At 48.8% G+C, this 22,382-nt stretch overlaps 1 protein-coding gene and 1 non-coding gene across 2 annotated transcripts; one reads left to right on the top strand and one right to left on the bottom strand.

The window, feature by feature from the left end:
- The first annotated feature begins 1,695 nt into the window (after positions 1-1,695).
- On the top strand, positions 1,696-22,069 carry LOC126545333 (uncharacterized). Its single transcript, XM_055061992.2, has 4 exons — positions 1,696-2,053; positions 2,566-2,754; positions 13,612-16,613; positions 19,908-22,069. The coding sequence occupies exons 3-4, from the start codon at positions 16,170-16,172 to the stop codon at positions 20,958-20,960; spliced, it is 1,497 nt and encodes a 498-aa protein (XP_054917967.1). The 5' UTR covers positions 1,696-2,053; positions 2,566-2,754; positions 13,612-16,169; the 3' UTR covers positions 20,961-22,069.
- Positions 6,248-6,320, bottom strand: TRNAM-CAU (transfer RNA methionine (anticodon CAU)). Its single transcript has one exon. It is a non-coding gene; the product is annotated as a tRNA-Met (tRNA).
- Positions 22,070-22,382: the final 313 nt, after the last annotated feature.

The raw sequence follows: 22,382 nt of genomic DNA, 5'->3' as shown, positions 1-22,382 counted from the left end.
GTCTTAATCCTGACCGAAATTATGCCTTAACGCAGCATAGACGTTACGACTACGTGCCGCAAATACGCACGTTAATAAAGGGGCAGACACCCTCGACGTTGTTAAGTGACATTTGTTGAAGTACATGCGGTCTTCATGCGATATTTTTAGAAATGTTCAGTATTTCTGGACGTGGCGTATTTTCACGAATAACGAGTATATGCCCGTATGAGCACAGTACGTATACAAAAGAGTACGTTAGTGCAGAATCAGTTTGATCGCATGGTAACGTTCTCGTGCGTTGTGTATGCGCTCCTGTTTGTAGGACACGCCCTGCTGATATAATGTTTCTGTATACCCTTGCCCGGCTGAATACGCAGGAAGGCCACCAGAAAGTTGCGGTATCTCGTATCACTCGAATGAGCACCGCGACCGGCACTTTTTCGGGCCTATAGCGAGCAGCAGGGGCACGTCAGCCATCCCTCGCGCAAATCTAACGCGTAATCTACCCTCCAAACAGCACTGAGCGATATGTGCCGCAGGTAACACAGACATGACCCAAATACAAACTCGATCCCGCATTAGGGAGCCTCGATGGCAGCGCCGCCGTTCGGGTATCCACGCACCTATAATCCCCGTGGCTATACGTCGCGCACTCTCGAAGTGACCAACGAGAAGCATGGATTTACTTTTACCGGCTTTATAAACTTGTAACGATTCCCTTACGAACTATGTCATCGAAAAACCTCTAACTGGACATGTAGAGACAACAACGGCCCCTCAAACGCGGAAAACCGGGAAGAAAAAAAAATTGTTACGGCAGCACTAACATCTGACCGCACGCACCAGTAAAGTGCAGCATAAACGCCCTGCTTCCGGGAGAAGCCGCCGCACGACACCGCGCTTCCGCGCAGGCTTCACCTGCGCCCGGCTCGGCGAGCGGCGAAGCGGCATCCAGTAAAACGTAGTGAAACCGGAGCCAAAATTCAAACGGAATGTTTGGATATCCGTGTTTCGGTATATATATGAACATGTTGGTGGGCTAGTCGGCATTGATGGTCTCGTCGCTATTGCATTACGTAATGTGCAGTGCGACGTGACGTAGCGTCGCGTCTTCGCCATTTCCGTCCCATTGCGAGCCCCGTTTGCGCTACATGTCACGCTATTATAGCTGCCTTCACTGATTACAATGCCACCCATCGCGCTGCAAGAAACGACACGACGACCGTAGCTATTAAATTCTTCTTCTCGTCGTTACCTCTCACCTCGACCGGGGGCTCACGAAGAGAGGGACGACAGCTGCAGTTAATGCGCATGAAATTTGCATGTTGTAGAAAATAAAAACAACGACCGCGTTGCCGGAAGACGCGTTGTTATGATTACGTTCGTATCTAAACATTTATTTCGATACTAACGCCCAAACGAAAACGCTCTCTCCATACTTTCAAAACATCTGTATTTACGTATACTAAGGAAGGACACGCCTGACTCAGCGACAACTTACTTCCTGTGGAGCTTCCTTCCTCGGCCGCGCAAATAAACAAACTGAACGCCACCTTTGCGCTGAAACTTTTTGAAACGCTTAAAACCACTTTCACGTAGTTGCGGCAACCAACGAAGGCGTATGCTGATGTCGAAGCCATCCTCCTCCAACCGGCTTCGTAGCGACGGGGCTGACCTTCTAGTCCATGCGCGGGCTTGTTGTAACCAGGAAGGAAAAAAACTGCTGAGAGGGCGGCAACTCTAGAGCGGATGCTTTGAGACCAGTTTCATACTCGACGGAACGTCTGCGATTGCACTGCTCGCTGCCAATCGGAGACAGGTTGGCAAGCAGGCAACGTTTTTCTTTTCGCTTTCTTTTTTTTACATATTCGTCGTAGTCCTGTGCTCCGGAGTCTCTGAAAGAGCTCAGGTGCGCTGACTTGGAAGCACGCACACGTCGGTAACAGCTGTGTGCAGCTGTGGCATGCGGCGTCCTCCGCAGACAGAGTATATGTCATAGTACACTGCACGTAGTCCGTGCACGACAGCGGGACGCCCTCTCTGAAACGTGACGGAAAGCTTGGGAAGACAGGTAGGATTGATGGACGGCTTGGATCGTTCATATTTATTTATTTATTTATTCTTTTACGCAATTGCCGTAACAAAAAAAAAAAAATAGTGGCGGTTTAGTGGTGAAGGCGGCAGAAAGGCGTCAGCAGCACGTTGCCCCTCTTTGAGGTCCCAGATCCATGGTTTAAACCACGTTCACCACATTGCAAAGTGTTGTTCATTCAGGGGCCCACTCGTCACATGTCCTGCTTCTTCGAGGAGCGATGTGCAACTGACCTGGGTTTATTACTATATGTATATATATATATATATATATATATATATATATATATATATATATATATATATATATATATATTATACGATAAGGAGCCAGTAAACAATGATACCAATGACATCTTAAGGGAAATTATCTGCAGTTCTTCACTGAATTGAAGAAATTAGAAAAAAATGGAAATGAAAAAAAGGAAACTACCCACGTCTTCCCATTACGCTCGCATGGTAAGAGCATCGCACGTCACCTGCCACTCACAGGTACGCAACACGCCGGGTTACCCTGTGGAGCGCTGGCACCAGTGCCAGGACCGGTGCAACTCGACCGAGGGCGCAGTGTTCGGCGGGCTCGAGGGTGGCACTCCCACCCTGGTCGGGAGGGCTTTCTTCGACGGCCGCTTCTCGCCCTGCAAGGTGGTCGCCGTGGGCTGCGTACTGCCCGGAGGACAGGTATGCGCACGATGCAGTAGTACATGGTAAGTAGTGATTGGTACTTTATTTAGGTGCACGTTAAAAAACCCCAGTTGGTCGAAATTTCCGGAGTCCTCCGCTACGGCGTGACTCATAGCCAGAAAGTGCCTTTGGCTCGTTAAACCCTATAATTTAATTGGTACTTTATTTAAATTAAAATGAAGGAAATGAAGATACAGTGGACTCCGCTTAAACGAAACTTGGAGGGACAGAAAATGAAGTTCCGTCTATCAGAATTAAGTTTCATTTATATGCGAAGGATCCAAAATTCAGGGGGAAAAAATCCTTTTTATTTCAAAAGCTTAGAGTGTTCTCACTTCACTACGGTGAGGGGAAAGGCCTTATTGTACTTTAGGTGTTCTCGTGTTATTAATTAAGGACATTTACTAACTATCCTCAATTTGCAACCCTACTGCCCGTGAAGGGCACCGTATACATGGGACCGCACGGAGGGAGTAGGTGCTTCCAATTTAATTTTCGCCAGCTCAGGCTCTTTATAACGTGCATCTGAAGCTAAGTACTAAGTACACGGTTACATTTAAGTTATGCTGCCACGGGAATGCGGCCGCCGCGGCCGAGGATCGAACCCGCTACCTACATTACGCAATTCCACCACTATACGCAATAGCGAATGAACCGTCGCGTCTGATTGGCGAGCTTACCGTATACAAACGTGTGCGAGGACACATTCCCGCTGTGTCTGCGTGTTGAAGTACGGTTACCGCACACCGAACATTTCGGCAGCTAATTATTACGAAGAGCGCAGTATATATTCAGTGCAGGTAGTGCAAGTAAAGCACAAGTAAGACACCGGTATTCGTAGGACACGCGTGTGACAGGTGGAACGGAAGCCGATCATAATCTATGAGTGTCTATAGCTTATTTTCTGCTCCTTGGTTTATTTGTACATCTCTTAATGAAGCATTGCTGTCTTACCCCCTCCTACCTGGACCACGTAAAAGCCTTAAGTGGCTCGTTGCAATGGCTCATACCCGAAAAAGGCGGCGTCAAATGAAGCAAAAAATATCATCATCAGGAATGGTTCATACCCCCGTAAGCAAGCAAAGAGGCAATGGCTGGATATGGATGAAGAAACAAAACAAAAAAAGAATGAAGGAAAGAAAGAGAGAACCTTTAGGTAGTGCATTATATTAGGTGCACGCATGTGTCGTTGAGAAGGCCGACCTAAGCTCCATACGTTTACTTCACGCTGCGGCTCGTTATGTATTGCAAGAAGTCTGACGCCTCCGATCGTATAACTTAATGCACTACCACGTGTGCAGCAGGCTTTCGCCTTCACGTGTCGCAGGAGGGTAACATATATGCTGCCGACCTTTTGTTTTATCGATTTATTTCGTCCGCCGACCACCGCCAATGAAATCAGAAATTGTCGAACAGTCACTGATGGACTATGCATGTTATTTACAAAAGTTTACTAAGTAACGTTCCTTAGGAATTACCCTGGAGAATATGACCGTTTAATTTGTTAATGGAAGCGGATCAGTGCTACCAGCACACTCGCTCAGCAGCGTGCGCCCAGTCATTCTGCCAGGAACACAAGGTCGTTCAACTCCCGTGTCGCTGAGGATTCCGATGCAAGCGGGATAGTACCTAATCGAAACGTATGCCAAATAGAGTACACGTATATAGTTAACGAATGGTGCTGATATGCACGCTCATAATAATGAGAGGCTGACATATTCTATTGATCGATGACACACGCAGACACAAATTATCGGGTTTTACGTGCCAAAACCGTGATTATGGTTACGAGGGACGCCGCAATGCGGAAATTTGGACCACCGCGGGTGCTTTAACGGGCACCTAAATCTAAGTACACGGGTGTTTCTCGCCCCCATCGAAATGCGACTGTCGTGGCCGGCGATTCGATCTCGCGACGTCGTGCTCAGCAGCCCAACACCATAGCGACCATAGCCACTAAGCAACCACGGCCGGTGATAGATGACGTAAGTTGTGCGTACGTTCGTGTATGGAAAAAGCTTCTTCACCTTCGTGCATGGGAAAATGAAATTTAGCCCCCCTTCATGATTTTGTGTTAGAAAGAGGGAACGGTGGTGAACAAGAAACAGTGGCGATAACATCACCGGTCTCTTTCGGTGCCCGGTCTCTCGTATAAACAAATTAAACATGCATATAACTCTATGCGTATAGATAAAATGCCCGGTAAAGCTGATTACTAACGGCTGTGTTGGAGTTGGCACTTGACTAGGCTCTTGAGAATGCTTTTTTTTTAATTCGAGAGAGCAAACTCGCTTTTTATCCCGTACATTTAAGTTCGTACGCAACTTGTTACGCCTGTCTGAGAACGAGCGGCCACGTCGCAGCGTGCCGAAAGTATGGCCTTCGAGATTGCGGCGCCACGCTTAGTTGCGGCAACAACGTGATTTGGGAGAGTTGGTTATTTTTCAGGTAAAACTTGAAGCAGCGCGATGAAGGCGAGGACAGAAATCTAAAACAAACACAACAGGACGAGCGCTGTACTGACAACTGGGAAATTTATTGAAAGATCAACCAGCTTTTATAATATGTCAAAAGAACACCAACAATAACCACAAAGGTTATTGAATTAGGAATTACCCTGCAAGCAGGCATGCGTACTGCCTACAAGTAGAGGCCGTACTGCCTACAAGTACAGGTGCTTCTTTTCTCTAAAGCACATCTACTTGTAGGCAGTATACGCATGCCTTTCAAAAACAGGCATGCGTATACTGCCTACAAGTAGATGTGCTTTAGAGAAGAGAAGCACCTCTACTTAGACAGTACGCATGCCTTACAAAAACCTTTCTGGTTATTGTTGGTGTTCTTTTGACATGTTTTAAAGGCTGGTTGATATTTCAATAAATTTTCCAGTCTGCAGTACAGCGCTCGCCCTGTTGTGTTTGTTTGCGATTCGTGTCCTCGTCCTCTTCGCGCTGCTTCAAGCTTAGTTGCAGCGCTGCAATCTCGGAGCCCATGCAAGAGCTGGCGCATACTCTGAACTTTGTCGCAGTGTTATGGTGCTGGACGGCGCTTAATAAATACTTAATGCTGGCGTGTCACTTTCTGACCTTTTTTTACTGCAGCGAGTCTGCCATGGTACAACGCAGAGTCGTTATTAAATTTATTTTTCACTTTTGTTCTAAAATTATTTGTACTGAAGTACAAGAGTCTTCGCGGGGTGTTATCTGGACACCGCCCATTAAAACGAAACCGGTTCGTACTGAAACGGTCACATGATTAAAAAGCACGGCTGTACGTTTTCGTAGAATGGCTGTTGTAATGGCTTCTCGATACTACAATAAGTGCAGAGCCAACGAACTGTGGCGCCGAAGTTGACAGCGAGTTCTTAAGCTTGAATCGTTGCTGCGATTTGCAAAGGCGCAGTGGTATAGTTTGTGCTGAAATGCAGAATATTTTGGTTAGTGCTGTAACTGAGAATAAGAACAAATAAAAAAAAAAATATACACCGCCTTGCCCCGGGTGAGGATCGAACTCACGACCTTCAGATTATGAGACTGACGCGCTGCCTACTGCGCTACCGAGGCGGATGTTTGCGGCGCTGGTATAGGGGTACTTATACTATTTAAGTGCTGGTGTTCATTGGACTGTGTTTGTCGAACTTTTCTAACTCTCCCAAGCCATTTCCGTGAGCATTTCATGTTATTTTGCACTACTGCGGAGGGTATACAAGCACCTCTTAATACTGTGCACTGTGCGAAAGGTGGAAAACGCCACATTGCGGTAAAATGAAGAGAAAGTGAAATTGGCGGTTGCCGCATTTTCGCTGTGATAAGCAGCGCTATTTCGTTAGTTTTAGCGGCTACAAGGGAACTCGGACTTCCGTAAACTAAAACTCATCGCACTTTTCTTTGAACTACAAAATAAAAGAGAGGGTCACACAACAATGCCTCAATCCGGGCTTTTTGGTTGGATTACACGAACACAAACAGCAAGTAGCGTCGTTTCTGTGCGATTGTGTCCGCGCGGACTCCGTGTCGAGTGCCCTTTATTCCTTCTAAGTAACAACAATCGGCGAAACTTGGAGAGAATAAATAAATAAATAAATAAGCTTGTCACCCAGATAATCTCGTCAGACAAATTTTATACCAATATTCATTTGTGTTCATTAGTACAATCACAAGCTCATTCAAATGAACCGTGCGGACGCTTTTCTTTTTCTTAATTGTTTTTGTACCAACACTGATATCAGCTTCACCGCACGTACATATGTTATAGTCGCTCAAGTGGTTGCTAAAATGGGTGGAAGGGGACTACCCTATTTCCCTCTCACGCCTCTCATGCGGACAAGCTACCACCAGGCGTGTCCAAGCTGGGCCATTGCAAAAGCCTCTGTAAAACTACTAGTTACGAATCTGCCTCATTGAACAGCTGGAGCTGGCAGTGGCCAGTTATGCCGATTGCTGCAGTTGTTGATTTTGGTGAAATGAATGTTCTGGAGCGCTTGGTTTGACAAACGACGTATTCCCTTGCGCGATCCTATCCCCCTTGTTTTATTCATTTTGTTCATTTTCCCACGCTTCCTTACATGACGACAAAAAAGCGTTCAACGTCTGGAAGCATGCCATCTGATGTTCGGACTGAGAAAAGTTGTAAAAACAGCCGTTGAAGCTCACAGAAAGGCTCACAGCGGTCTACTCGAAGCTGTCTCGTAAATAAGCATAGCGAGGAGGTATGACGAGGTGCAATACCGACACCTTGATACCAGGATTGCCAACCATCCTTAATTTTGCGGGACAGCTCTTGAGTAAATCTCCCGTGTTCCGTCTTGACCCAGACGGTATGGCCAAATGTCCTGACTTTTTCTTTCTTTCTTTTTTACTTGATAACAACAAACAGACCAGATTTCCTTTTTGAAATGTCTGAGAGCTCGTTTGCGCATTCTTCTTTTTTGTATTTTGTTGCATTGCCATGGACACAAAGGCGGTCTCGTTTGTGTCGTGGATCTAGTTCTGTTGTAAGGCCCTAACGTTCATGTTGCCGTACCTCTACTTGTATTAGTAGACGCGTTAGTCAGGCAACTATGCTGGCACGTGCAGACTGGCGGCTCATGGCACTGAAAAGGTCTGTCGCTGCCAGCGGCTAGGGATGGTCCATTAATATTTGTATTCAGTGAACATCTAATTGTTCGTCAATGTAGCCTGTAATCGATTAATCTCTTGCGACGCAACGTTTTTCATGGATTAAATGAATAATTTAAATCCTTGCAGGGCACTTCTAAAAAGGTTGAAACACAGTTTGACACTGTTTTAATGTTTCAGAGGTGAAACCATGCTTGAAACACAAGTGTATAACCTTTAGTATATATAGTATAGTATAACCTTTAGTATTGTTTAGTATTACTCTAAGGTATAATATTTAAATTGTTAAAAACCAAATATAGTTGGCACTTAGTGCTGATTTAAATAAGAAAAATGGCAAAAGTGAAAGGAGAAGTCCAACTGAAATAATCAAAAATTGGAATATGCACAGGGGAAAAGAAAAATTACTGGATTAGGGTTTGAAACCACATGCTATTATCTACAGAGTGAAAGAATGTCGATTGGTTGGTATGTTTGAATGAAATCACCACCTTCTTTGAATGGCCACGTAACCAGCATGTGAGAATAGACGCTCGGACGCTACACATCTGCTGGAATCGACGTGAACTCCATCGCTATGTCAAAATACATGCTCCAAAGCGGCGCGCATGCTGTGCCACGTCTTTAGGTGGACTGGCAGTGGCACGACGATCAACGACTGGGTTTGCTATAATATGCCTTAAAATGCAAGGGCATTTCAAGCCTTCGGCATCGGGCGGCGTGGTGGTGTGTGCGGTGTAGTTGGAAGAGAGGGGAAGTGCTCGGCACCGCATCACTCGGAAGGAACAGTGGACAGTCGCTCTACCACAGCCGCGCAGTCACCGCTCATGCGCCACCGTTCAAGCACGATTTCATAATCTTCGCGCCACTCCTGTAAAACTCTCGAAAGCGATTAATCCAACAGGTCTAATCGATTAAATGAAAGGTGGACATCGATGAAGATTAATCGTCTTGCGGGATACATTTAATCGAGTGATCATGCATTCATCGATATTACCAACCCTACCAGCGCCCCCTCCCCCTCCAAATCAGTAAAAGTAAGAACCAAACTATTATTATTATTATTAGTTTCGCGACGAAACCTCAGTGCTCGTCCGTCGAGGTGTCGTCATAGATTCTTAAGCACTCGCTCGTATTTGGGCACAGGAAACCTTCTCGAAACTTGCTAGGACCAGCCTTTAGTTCCCTTTAGTTTGCATTGTATAGGCCTTTCATACCGACAGGTAATTCACTAGGCACGAGTAGAGGCTCTCAAAATCAACGACGAACATCGAGTAGGTGACCGTTTCCATATTGCAGAAGTGCACGCAATTGGTTAAGCAAACCTAATTTTCTTCTTCAGTGTCCCTTCTAAAGAGGACGCTAAATCAGTTTACGTTAAATCATTCTTTAAAAACCTCGTTTTCATTCACTTGGCAGAAAGGCTCACATCGGCGTCATGTCACGGCCAAAGTCTACATAGGTACCATGGATACCAAATAGATAATTATTACAAGCAATGACTTCCAACTTCTGTCGTTCGGCTTGAGTCACGTCGTTGAAACAGGCCGATGTCAACATGACCGGCTCCGCGGACATAAGTGCAATGTCCGCGAGGGACTGCAGGGACACGTGGCTGCGCACTGTAAAAGGTGGCGTTGTAAACCAGGGTTCAGAAATCCGAAATTTGAGCGCAGCTGCGTACGTGTTTTCATTTCGCGATCTATTGAGGCCAAGAATTTGAGAGAGAGACATGTAGCAGAGTCGGCAATCGTCGAAAGTCTGATCTGTGGGTCCGGCGCGTCGGCATTTTACACGTGACTCGTGGAATGTTCCAGAGTAATCGCTGGTGCGCCGTGGCTTCCAGAATCTACTACACAATTCGCGTCGCGCATACAATCAGATTGCAAAACAATCGCAAACCACGACAATCGAAACGAGCGCGAACGAGACCAAACCAAGCAAACCCCAAACAAGCGTTAGTGAGAGCTGACGAGACAATAGTACGAAACGAGCGGTCCGGCTGAGACCAGGGGCCGAATCTTATAACGGTTCGGTTGGGGAACCGTTCCTTTAGCCTCACCTGATTGGCCAAAATTTTGATTACGTCACAGGTCGTCAGAGGCAGCGGGGCGGTATCGCAATTTTTGAATACGTCACGCATCTGTCAATCATCTTCAAAGCGAACCGGTCGTAGGAACCGGCGAAGGGGTGGTCCGCTTTGGGTTCCGTTGCTGTGGCTTGGCTGTGGGCTTGCGGCCCTGGCCGCGCGCGCCGGTCGCGCGACCCCGGAGACACGCGGGCGTAGCGCGCGCGTGCGTTGGTTGCTTCGGAGGCTATTACTTGCCTTCGTCGTCTGCTTGGCGTTGCTCTTTTAGTATAAACGACGGTTGGAAGTGCGATACGCGTTCGAAGAGAAGAAATGACGGATAATGCGTTTCACCGGCCCTGCCCGCTTTCTAAGTAGACCTTTTGCAGGCTACGCTATTAAATGGAGGAGACTCGGGTGCAAGTGTACCAGTGGTCATTCCACGCAGAGGAAAGAATATTGCGCGCTGCGGTTCATCGCCACCGGCCTGCAGCTCCCAGAGGTCGGTCGGACGTGAAGTATTCATCGGAATGACCTAGATCTCTGCTGCCGACACTGTCCACAAAGTTGCTCTCGTACTTACTGTGTTGGCCGGTAGAACGGCTGAGTCAGCTTTCCCGTGACCTCCGCTTCAAAGCCAGTGCCAAGGGGATATTTGCAAGGCGAGATTGAATTCCCCGTGCTATCGCCAGCGTAGATAGCTCGCAGATCGCCGCTCAGCAATCAGAAGGGTTCAAACTAGGCTGTTTCAACGCTTCCTTCGTTCGGCTGATAAAAACTATACAGTCAGGATGGGAAGATATTGAGGATATCTCTTATTTGGCTGCCCTTCTTTTTCTAGTTCGGGAGTGCAACACATTGTTCCTCAATTTCACGGCACAGTGCGCACCGTCAGCACCACACTCTTGGATTTTACTTCGCGCAGGCAATGCAGGGCCCGTGTATCGTAATGTTTGATTTCAAGTTCCATTGCTTATCACGCGACGCGCCGTGGGGCAGATAGCAGGGATAACGGCCGCGCGGCGGCGAGTGAGTCATCTCCGAGCCGATGATGAAGGGCGAAAAAAGAAGGAAAATTGATATAGTCGGCTAGTAAAAGTGTCCCTATAAGAACCAGTTCACGGTTTTGTCGCGCTCGCTACTTAAAAGTGCTGGCATTGCGTTCCTGTTGCGTGCATCGTGCGAGCTCCTGGTAGCAGACGACATAGCGTTGCGCTCTGGTATAGCAAGCGTAATGTATTTACGCTCGCTATACCGCCTGTCGGCTGAAAGTGAAAAAGAATGAGATTAATAAATCACTTCTGCATTGCGTGAACGCCAGGCGCCATACGTTTATACTTCAGAACTTGGCGTATAGTATTTCATTTATATTTTACATTTATTTAGCAAGCAGAAACATTCTACAATTCCTCGATTAGCGCGTCATATAATGACGTACACTTCAGAGGTGGCACCCTCTCATTTATTGGTCGCGTCCTCCCCTTCTTCCACCATCGGCTTGGGAGTGGCACATTTAGTGACGCAAGCGGCGAAGCGAACGGTTCGTATTCCGAACCGTTATAAGATTCGGCCCCAGATTCGAGTACGCATCGTGTGGTCGGGCGGGCCCGCATGACAACAGTTTCCCGCGTGCACGTCACTCATTGGTCACCGCCGTTCGTGGCTCGCGTTTTTCACCTTTCGCTGCACTCGTTCGCTCGGTTGCGCCGCCGACGCTCGCCGCAGGAACAGGCACCTAAGAACTGCGCTCTCAAAATGCGCTGTTCTGTACGAGAGCGCTGACTTGCGAACCATAGTCGAAGCTGCAGAAATGGCTGAGGGCAGCGCTCATGCGTGAGCGTGCCATCCATTGCTTTGTTAACCAAAGAATTGCTGTATCTATATGTTGCGCGTACAGGTGATGGCTGATGCGGAGATTCTGGCGCGCTACTTGCATTTGTTATCTTAGAGCGCAGCTCTTAGTTTCCCGTTCCTACGGCGAGCGTCGGCGACCCTCACCAACGAGCACAGCGAAAGATGAAGGAGCGCAGCGGGGGATGAAAGACGGTGAGAGCAAAAAGAGCGAGAGGAGGAAGGTACGGCGAAAGCGTGAGAAGAAAAGCGTAATGCCGCGCAAGACGGGCTCTGCGGCGGCGATGGCTACGAGATGGCGCCAGAGTAGCGCGCATTGTCTGTTCACCGACGACGCCACCAATGCCATATACGGAAACAAAGCGCTGCATAGCGGAGGTCTGTCTGCGGCGGCTGCGCTGGATCGCGGCCACGTGTCACCCACGTGCTGCGTCTCGCGATCTCCCGATTAGCGAGGCAGTCGCGCCACACTTCGCTCCCGTTTGCAACGTGCCGCACAACACAGATTGTCCGCGCGAGCCAGTATTTCACGAAATGAAAATTCGTATACAGCTGCGCTCAAATTTCGCATTCAGGAGTATCATAATCGTTGGCGATTCCTTAATTTCTTTTTCACTTTTCGATGCTTCGATATGCGCGGAGGTTGTCATCTCTGGTGCTCTTGAGATTCGGGTTCTATATAAGGCTTCTGCCATGAATACAAATAACATGTTCACAGTAATAAACTTTCGCCGGAAGCTATAGCGTTTGTGTTTGTCTTATCCCTTTTGTGACCACGGTTTCTGTGCGCTAAAGAAGTGTTAATAATTGGAAACGACAGATCAACTAGCTCGCTATGTCACATGGTGACGTGACGTATTGCAATGACGTATTGCGTGACGCCATGGCGAGGTGCTGAATCTTCTGGGTGACGTCGCCAACTCTCGCGTTCTTGCGGCATTTCTCGCTTATCGAGCTTTTTCTATCACGGCGAGAATGGCCGTTTTGTTCTTGCAAAGGCACAGTTTACTAATGCAGTTAAACTTGTTACTGGCTTTTTTTGTCAACACGAATTGTAAGTAGTTTCAAAATACAAGTCGAGACGCCTGTTTTCTTTTTGTTTTTTGTCACGGTGAGTATCCGCACCGACTCAGCGTGACGTCATTGATGTTAAAGCTACTAGAACAATGTGACATTCTTATGTGCTCGTAAAATGGCATTTCTATTGCACAGTGACCGTGAAATTCTACTAGTTAACGTAGCGGCTATGGCGTAGCGCTGATAAGCACGAGGTTGCGGGCTCGATGTCCTGCGGCGGTGGCCGCATTTCGATGGGGTTGAAATGCGAAAACGCCTGTGTACAGTGCATGGGGTACACGTTAAAGAACGCCAAGTGGTCAGCATTTATTCAGAGTGTACGACTATATATTTCGTGCATCATAATCACACCGGTGTTCTGGCTCGTAAAACCTGTTTTTTTATATATATTGTGAATTAATGCTAGTGCATATAGGACGCTTCTTCTGGATAGCTTTGTGCGTGTGTGTGTGTGTGTGTGTGTGTGTGTGTGTGTGTGTGTGTGTGTGCGTGCGTGCGTGCGTGCGTGCGTGCGTGCGTGCGTGCGTGCGTGCGTGCGTGTGTGTGGGGGGGGGGGGATACTCTCTTTATTTATTTCTGGACACACTATGCTGCAGCGGCTATGCAGTTATGTATTTTAACTTTTCATTCCTCAGCAGTTATTATACACAGCAACAACGAAAAATTCCTGTGTAGTGTCACTTTAACTACAGAATTGTGACAGTATTTCTTGGCTACCGGTCAATTCGTCCGGTATACTAGGTGGCCCTCATATTCGAGTTCCTGGTCGAGTCCCGTGGCGTGGTGTTCGAGTGGGTGGACTTCGGCGGCGGCGGCGTAAGCGCGAAGGGCAACGCCAGCGACGACCTCTCCGGGTCGCCGACGTCGTCGCCCGAAGTCGCTGAGGTGACCGTCGGAGGTGCACTGGTGGGCCGCAGCCGGCCGCTCCATCCGGACGGCAGGTTGCTGCTGGGGGCCGTGGTTTCGGGCAACGGGTCACGGCTTTACGCCTGCGACGTCAGGGAACCACTGCCGGCGCCCTTGGAAACCTTCCAGGTGCTCGTCAAGAGACCTGCGGGCACGGAACTGCGCTTGCACTGAGCGGACGCGAACGCGCTGACGGGGAATTTACCTCTCAGCGACTCGGCGGAACTCTCCTTCTTTTTTTGCTTCTTTCTTTTTTGTGCGAATCCTCTTGTAGACAGCGCCTCAACTTCCTTCTCCAAGAACGTTTTATTTGTCTCTTTTTCTTGGCCATCGACAGTCACTTCTTTTTTTCTTCTTTCTTTCTCTTCTTGCCGTTTTGTATGTGACTCGCGTAGACACGAAGACAAAAAAGCCTGTTGCCGGTTTAACGTCGTTAGTATAAGGTAACGGTGCGCAGCGGAATGGAGACAAGACGACGCCCGGAAAACGTTTAGAACACTCTCCGTTCGCTCCTTTATTTGTAACAGAGCTGTTTCAAGTGACGAGCTATAGAGTAGAGTAATTGTGCAAAGTTCCGGTAAGAAAGAAAGACAGTGGTCGGCTCGCCGCGGGGCACTTTTTAACGAAGACCGCTCTTGCAGCTGCCATTTCGCTGTTACGCCGTCGCTTGTTTCGTGGGGATCGTTTCCTCTTACGCATCTCTGTATATACGTTGAAAGTGAGGTTGCTGTAACGACTCTGCGCTGAATGAAAGCGCTCCGACTTACAATCTGGTGTGCGTATGGATGCGACGCATTCAAGGCACGCACACTCACAGAAAGACACCGCATTTAGCTAACACTATTGATAACCGGCCAGAAGCCTGACTTGCGTATTCTTTAATTTCGAATAGCGAATACATTAAGTTTTCTACACTCCTTCCGCGCTGACTAATTTTTTCATCTGTGCTGGACGTGCACTTCCATCCATCTAGTTGGCGATATCACAACTTTTTTAATGTATATTCTGAACTCGCTTGATTACATGTGTTGGGTGGCCAGTGCCAAATGCTATAACTCACTAAGACATCACACGATTGGTCTACTTTAAACCTATCGGGCCGATCACACTTTGGAAACGTGTATCAATTTTCGTCCTTTAGATCTTTTTTCTTACTTTTTCTTTCGTTCTTTTTATTTTTGTGGTTCCCCTGTTTTCTTTGGTCTTGATGTTATAGATTGCTGCAAATGAGATTATTACTCGTGTACATGTATATTTCGTGAAAGCTGCCAAAGGGCGGAAAAACCTGAAAACCTTGATTATACAATATTTGCAAACAGCTTCTGTTCTAAATCACCTGTTCGTTGCAAAGATATGGCAGAGCTGCAACATTGAAGAATTTTCTTACATTTACCTGTTTATGATTACGCCTATAATCTTCCAAAAAATATTTAGCTGTCGCGACCGACGCACGTGCGTTGGTGGAGCGCCATCAAATTTTAATCAGCGCGTCGTCCTTCGCTTTATTTTCTTTTTCTTGCAGTTAAAGGATTACTATACTAGACCCCGTGGCAACGCCTCGGTTATGACTCATATACTGTCTAGGATAACCGCGTCAAATGTGGTCTGCCAAAGTTAACATGGCGTACGGAGCCACAAACTAACTTTCGCGACAGTCGAATGACGTGAGTTGCTTTAGATCAGAAGTGCGGAGTAGTGCGGTTTACGGTATACCGTGCCTCCAGCAAAGCACCCAGTCCGCCGTCGGTCAAGGCGAAGTCTTCAGTCGGGAGATTCGATCGTCCCTCCCCCCTGTCTCTTCCCTTTCTATCGACAGACCGCGAGCCCTTAGCGGACGCGCCTTCGAGCTCGATCAAGGCACCGCGAGCGCAGATCTCCGAGACGTGCTTGGACGCATCCGGCGCTTCGACCGAAGAAGGACGAAGCCATAGCGCGCGCAAAGGAAGCGAGGCGCCCTCATTGGAGTGGGACGACCGCGCGCGCGCGCCGTGGTGTAGGCTACATAAGCGCGCGTGTAGCCCGTGCGACGGCGGCGCCAAGAATTGACATGTGTATGTGGGTCACGGAAAGTGGCATCAGCGCGGCAATTTAGCGCGGACCGCGGCGCCACGGCGCGATCAGGCGCGGCCACCACCAGAAGCTCCCGAGCGCGAGTGTCGCCCCGCTGTGTAGTGCGACGAGCGAGAGGGCATCGCGAAGCCACCACTCCCCTTCCACGTTGGCCTTGCGCTGCGCTCCTCTGCTGCGGCGATAACCGCGAGCGCGAGCCCCCCGACCATCCCGCGCTTCCTGTGAACCGCGCGCGCGTCGTCGAAGGGCGAGCGCCGAACGAAAGCCCGGGTGCATCGGCAGGACGGCCTCGTTGCGGTGACGAACGCGGAACGCCACCAGCCATGGCGCGGCTCCGGAGGAGGACTTCGCCAGCACCGGGACCGCCGGTTCGGACCGCCTGCCTATCGTCGCCGTCCCGTTTCGCCCTGTTCGCGCTGACGCTCTGCGTCGTGGCGTCGTCCCACGGAGTGGCGGCGGCGTTCGGGGCCGTCCGCAAGAGGGGCGAGGACGTGTCGCTCGTCGAGTGGTCGCACGGCACCAACAGCCGCTGGAAGCTGGAGCAGGCGCTGAGCGGCCGCGCGGCGCCGTACGTGGAGGCGGACGTGAGCCAGGCGGACGGCATGGCCGTGATGGCGCACCCGCCCGTGCGCTCGTGGGACCTGAGCCTGCGGGAGTTCCTGCGCATCGTGTGCGGCTCGCCGCGCAACGTGACGCTCAAGCTGGACTTCAAGGCGAGCGAGGTGCTGGAGAGCGCCTTCCTGGACATGGAGAGCGCGCCCCTGGAGGTGCGTTTCAGATTGGGTTTAATCGGGTATAGAGCCGTTTGCGCACGATGCCTCTGCCTTGCATGAGCAGCACGCGATAAAGCAAATGAATGGCTGGCAAGGCGCCGGCGCCTCGTCATCCCTCCCACATATGACACAGCACCCGGCGTAGGAAATTTGGCATAATAATACGTGGCATGACATAATATTGAATGCAAATTGAGTTTCCTAGGATTGCATATGGACACGAGGGAGCGTTTTCATATTTCAGCTGAAACTGGCCGATGCCGTGTTTTATCTGTATAATTAGCGCGGTCGTGAGAGAGCTTTAGGTATGGACTGTCTGCCCGTATCCACCGTACGCTGACATGGCGCGGCTCCATTTTGTCGGAAGGGTAGATTTGCCGTACGGGCAGGTGCATTTCGAATCGCAAATAAGCCACGGTTTTTCGTGTAGAGACATGGTATAACGCGCGCGGCGTGTGTGTGTTTCAAGGTATAGTAGTACGTGCCCGCGTTGATGTCTGTGCCTGTTTCAGCTCATTATCGCTGCAAATGTATAACACAAAAATCACTCGCCACGTGTCTCTCCAAGCTTTTCCTTTCTATATATCTTTTTTTGAATTGATGAACGCAATCGGGATTAAGCTGCAAGAATCGCTATCTCTGCCGCGCGAGAAGAGCTCAGAGAAAGTTACAACTTAGCGGCGCAGCGGCGCAGAGAGCGGAGAAGAGGATAACCGATAAGTTGTAGCGTAACAATGTTATCTCACAGCGTCAGAGCCCACGCAAAGGAGTATCGCCGAAGCACTCCACAGAAGCCATGCACCGAAGCAGCGATCACTCCACTTTCACCATACCGCCAGTCGATGCACAACACGTGGCTTCCACGAGCAGTTCCATTGTTGGGAAAACGATCGTGTCGAGTTGTTTAAGCGAACGTGTATTCAAGCGGAGTGATGCTGCACTGCACTTGCAGATCTGGCAGCACCGCTAATCTCCACGTGTCTAGGTTGTCTTCACGTATGAACTAGTTATGTTGTGTGCCAGATTATTATTTTTTTTCGCACCATGACAATCGAATTGGCTTACTAGTGTTATGCGCCTTTATCGCCCTCCCCCCAACGTCCCCCCCCCCCAAAAAAAAAGAAAGAAGAAATAGTGTACGCTTGCGTTTGTGAAAAGAAAAAACGACTGACTATGAGAATGTATGTGATTTTTGTGTCTGCTTATAATCGTGCGTTAGGGATTTCTCAATCATATTGATCGCGTATATGTATACCTTTAAGAGGAACGACGCAAGTATATGGTTCTATTCTGACCACTTAGATGTTCTTCTTCCCCACTGCTTCTTGTAAATACACTGTTACGGTAATATGCAAAACGAACTTGCACTGCCACTCGCTTACTGTCTTTTAAGGAAGGCTACAACGCACGCGGTGTGAACTACAAAACGAGCGAACGTAACCCGTGGAAAACGAATACGAGCAATTATTTTATGCTTACGGTCACCGACGAGCGGCAGCTTGCTGGCAGGTTTGATGCCACAATTCAGAAAACTAACAACGTTGGAAATAACAGTGCTGCTTGCACTCCGAGCAATGTGTATGGAATATTATAAGATGTGTGTATGAAGCGTAGGGGCTTTGTAGCTATTTTAAATATATTTTGTAGTTTATGAATTTCTACCTTCTGTCTCCTCGTAAGCTCTGTTTGAACGCGGGTGTTGCAGAAAACATTGATTAAATAACGCCCGCTTTACCACTGCATTGTCTCTGTTACTTTTGGTCACAAGCACCATTTTTCACTGTTTTAAGTCATTTGTAGACAGAGTGTAATGTTTCTGTTCCGTTTTAAGTGCATAGAAAAAAATTATTTTGCACCGGCCAAAGGAAGCACCCTTTCAGAAGTCGCCCCTACAGTCTACTTCTCTGCCTCAACATTGTTAAATAATTGGCGCGACCGTCATGAAACTTGCCAAAATATTTTTCCATCACAAAGAAGTAGCACACAGGCAATGAAATCAACTTACACTTATTATTCCGTAATTTGCACTTGCGTCACATTTTCCCTACATCACTACAAGATTTCACTTGGCAATGAATGAGTGACTGAGACAACTAGTGCCGATAAGTTGAGGTGCTTAGTGTTTCAGCATTTCACAACGCTCTGCCAACTACACCTCTAATTGTCATCTGCGTATGACATAGCGTGGAAGCAGGTCGCGTTGGGTGATTACCTGTCGTAACCAGCTAAGGTGCTGTTTAGCATACCCACGCTCTGCTAGGGACGTTGCGAAATATGATGTTATTAGCAGTCCAGCATTTTTCCTCGATGGTAATACCACACGCGAGGTTTACAAATGACGAAGTACCAGCCCGCGGGCTATGACGGACACAACAGCGCAATGATATGGATTAATTTGTCCACGATTAATCTGTCCGTGCTTTCATAGCGAAAACCGTCGTCTTTAAAGAGCATCTACTTGTCTATAATGCACATAGCCTCGTGCTCAACCGCTACAGTAGTGCTTGTTGTGGCCTTCGAAGTATACGTTGTTGGGCCACACATCTCCCCGAAGTCACAGCGATGTGCAAACAGGCAGCATTGCCTCACGCGGCTGTGAGGTGGAAAGCTCTGCGCAAGTTTCCAATAGCTAAGACTGCTTCATAAAGCATCTAACTCCCAACTGCACATTGCCGCATAGGCGTGAGTTTGAATACCGGCAGCCGTGGGCTAAGTTGTGTTTTTCTTCGCTCCATGGCGTGGAAGAAAGCTGAAGAGGTGGCCTGGCGAAGGCATGACAACGTCACCTTAATAAAACGACCAACGCACACTGCAAAATCACCTTAGAGCTATTAAGTGGTCTCGCCAAAAAAGTTAAACTTACCTTAATTCATCAGAAAGCGGAAATCGCGTCCTGAAAGCCAAGGGGCAACTCTGTATCAGGATGAAAGGGCCCATAAGCAGCTGTGGGTGGCTTATATTGTTTTATAAATATTAATGTAAAGAAAATATACGGTTTAGATTTGATATGTCTATAGGCTGATTTACATCGGTAAGCACGTCCCCTGGTCTGTAGAAAGTACACAGACGACCTAACGTCGCTAACAAATCTACCCCATTTAACCTAAATTGTGATTTTAGAATTCCAGACGTGTTGTCTGCGGGGCAATAGCCCGGGAAAATGTAAGGCCATAAGTTCACAAGCTGTCTGGGGACATCCTATCGACTTTACCGTAAATCACCTCTAGACTTTATATCGAACGAATTTTAGAGAGACGAATCTAAAACGAATGCCACTTTCCTTCGCAGAACTTGCGTGACCTCTGGCTGAACGCTGACATCGTCGAAGGACCGGGCGGAAGTCCTGACGTGGATGCCCAGCACTTCTTGCAGCTGTGCACCAGCCGGTTCCCGCAGGCCACCCTGTCGCTCGGCTGGACCACGCGTCCCATGACATCTTACACCTGGGCTCACGTCGAGGCCATGGCCCGACTCCTGGTCTGCGGTCCGTACCGCGTTCCGCACGTCACGTTTCCCGTGCGAGCCTCCATGCTGGCCGCGTCGACAACGCAGCTTCTGTGGCTACTGGACGTCATCCCTGGCTCGACGCTCACTGTCTGGTCTTCGCCGCGCGACCCATGGAGCACGAAAACACTGGTCAAGCTACGGAGCCTTCTCCCGTTGTCGGCCGTGTACTACGACCTGCCGTCCGACCAGAAGCAGGACTTTGACCGCGCTAAGGCCGCCGTCGCGTCCTCCGAACAGCACAACCAGCACGTCGACGATGGTCCGTTACCGGAATGGTCACTGGGCGTCGGCTACTCCTGCCAACACAGGGCACTCGCTGGCAAGCGGGCAGTCGTGTTAGGCGGACCTGGAGCCTGGCTCCTGCTGCCAAAGAAGTGGCACCTCGTGGAAGCCAAGGTGGATCTGACCCGTATAGGAAGCTTATCGCTGGGCTGGGGACCGGACACGGACAAGGTGCAGATCAACGGAGGCTGCTTCTATGTGACGCTGACGAACGGCCCCAACATAACGGTGCAGGTCTGGGCCTCTCCTTGTCTGCCCACTACCTCTTCTTTCGATGAAGCAGACCACGACAAGAAGAGTGACAAGTTGCGCTCGGGAAAGCCTCTGGTGACCCGCATGTGGCCGTCGTCGTCATCACCATCGCCGCAGACGTCATCGCAGACGGCGATGGCGGCTGCGCCTCCAAATTCACTCCTGCTGGAGTCTCCGGGCCCCGCCGTGGTATACGACGTCCGCATTTCATCGTCGGCGACAGCTTCGTGCGCGACGTCATTGACCACATTACTGCTCTTGTGCCTCGTGACTGCTTTGGCTGTCTTCCTGCTCGGCTGATGGTGTGACGCTTGAACATGCGTGTGAGCGGGTCTCCGTCAAATTCAAGTTCACCTTTTTTTTCTGCACGACTACAAATCGAAGCGATATCGGCTCAGCGAACGCGTGCTCTCGTTTTTACAAAGTCATGGAAAGTCAGGAATCTACGCGCTAAATTGTAACTTTTCATGCTGACATGGCTTGACGGCTGGCCGTCGTGTCCTTTGGCGTTGCTGGCGACTACTCTGGAGACCACCGCGGAGGTGTTGCTTGTTACATATCCTCCAGAGGTCAAGACACTTGTCTAGAGTGCACGAGACAGGTTCTTTGGACTGCCGTTACGACGTATAGTGATGATAACTTGTGCGAAACCAACTGGATATGGGCATGCAAGCTAAATTTGCGGGGTGCGCTGTCTTCTCTCTCCATGCTGGTTGCCTCATGCTATGGCGGCTACTTTGGCCGTCAGGATCGCGTTCTATACAAGTGTCATCTTTGTACATGTGGCAAGAGCGTGACGTTACGTAGACTGCTCACAAAAGATTATGTAATACTTTGGAAGCTAGACAGCTCGTAGCTATTATCTCTGGTGTTTCTGTTGTGGGTCGCCAAATTTAGGTAATGTTATTAGCATATGTTATCGCAAATGGCAAGAATCACTGAGCCGCGTTCTAATATGCTTCTGGTAATGGGCAATTGTACCAGGTACTAAATAGCTAATTAAAGTTCAGCGGGACTGCTTTCTTCGTCGCCTAACGTGCGGGCTTGTTACAGCGTACCCGAGCTCTATGTTGCATTCTATGCGCATTGGTGGGCAGTGATAGTGATGCTTAGAAAGCCAGCTTACTTCAGGCCGAGGTAAAATTCTATCAGCTTATAGTGGGCTTGCTGAATGAAAGGCGTGGTCTTGTCAATGCTTCCGTGTATATTCGTTAATCACCACAGATGATATATGGCTTGCGACAAAATGCTTTTTTTTTTAAAACCACTGCCTTCAAACCCCTACCGATACTTAACATTTATCGGTATTGCGCGAGGTCCTGTGTTGTGTGGTAATAAAGAAAAATAAGTGAAGGTAGCGCCGGAGATTTTCTGTTCTTAAGTCTGTAATAAAGTGGTTCTAGCCAGTGCATTTTGTCTTGTCATTTTAATGAACCGATAGTCGGTCAAGATCGCATGCACACACACACGTGCGCATGTGCACACAACGCGTCTGTGCACAGCATGAGTCAGTGCTATCTGTACACGCAAATGAAGACATTAGTAAGGTTGCGCCTGACGTATTGACAAAGCTGCTTAGTTTGTTGGCCGACCCCTATATACGCCACCCACACTTTGCCCTATATGGGCAGTGGTCCGCCTCGTCTTTGTATAGCAAACTGAAATCTCTATAAGCATTTCGTATGACATGCGATTGGTTCTCCATAGAACCATGTGATTCGT

The sequence above is a fragment of the Dermacentor andersoni genome, chromosome 3, assembly GCF_023375885.2.
Source record: "Dermacentor andersoni chromosome 3, qqDerAnde1_hic_scaffold, whole genome shotgun sequence".
Classification (NCBI taxonomy): Eukaryota; Metazoa; Arthropoda; class Arachnida; order Ixodida; family Ixodidae; genus Dermacentor; species Dermacentor andersoni.
This window is presented reverse-complemented; position numbering and strand designations above follow the sequence as displayed.

Bases quoted from the DNA above. Each gene is read 5' to 3' on its own strand.
- LOC126545333 (XM_055061992.2), top strand. From the start codon at position 16,170: ATGGCGCGGCTCCGGAGGAGGACTTCGCCAGCACCGGGACCGCCGGTT. The intron at 16,614-19,907 runs GTGCGTTTCAGA...TTTCCTTCGCAG, and splicing joins TGGAGAGCGCGCCCCTGGAG to AACTTGCGTGACCTCTGGCT.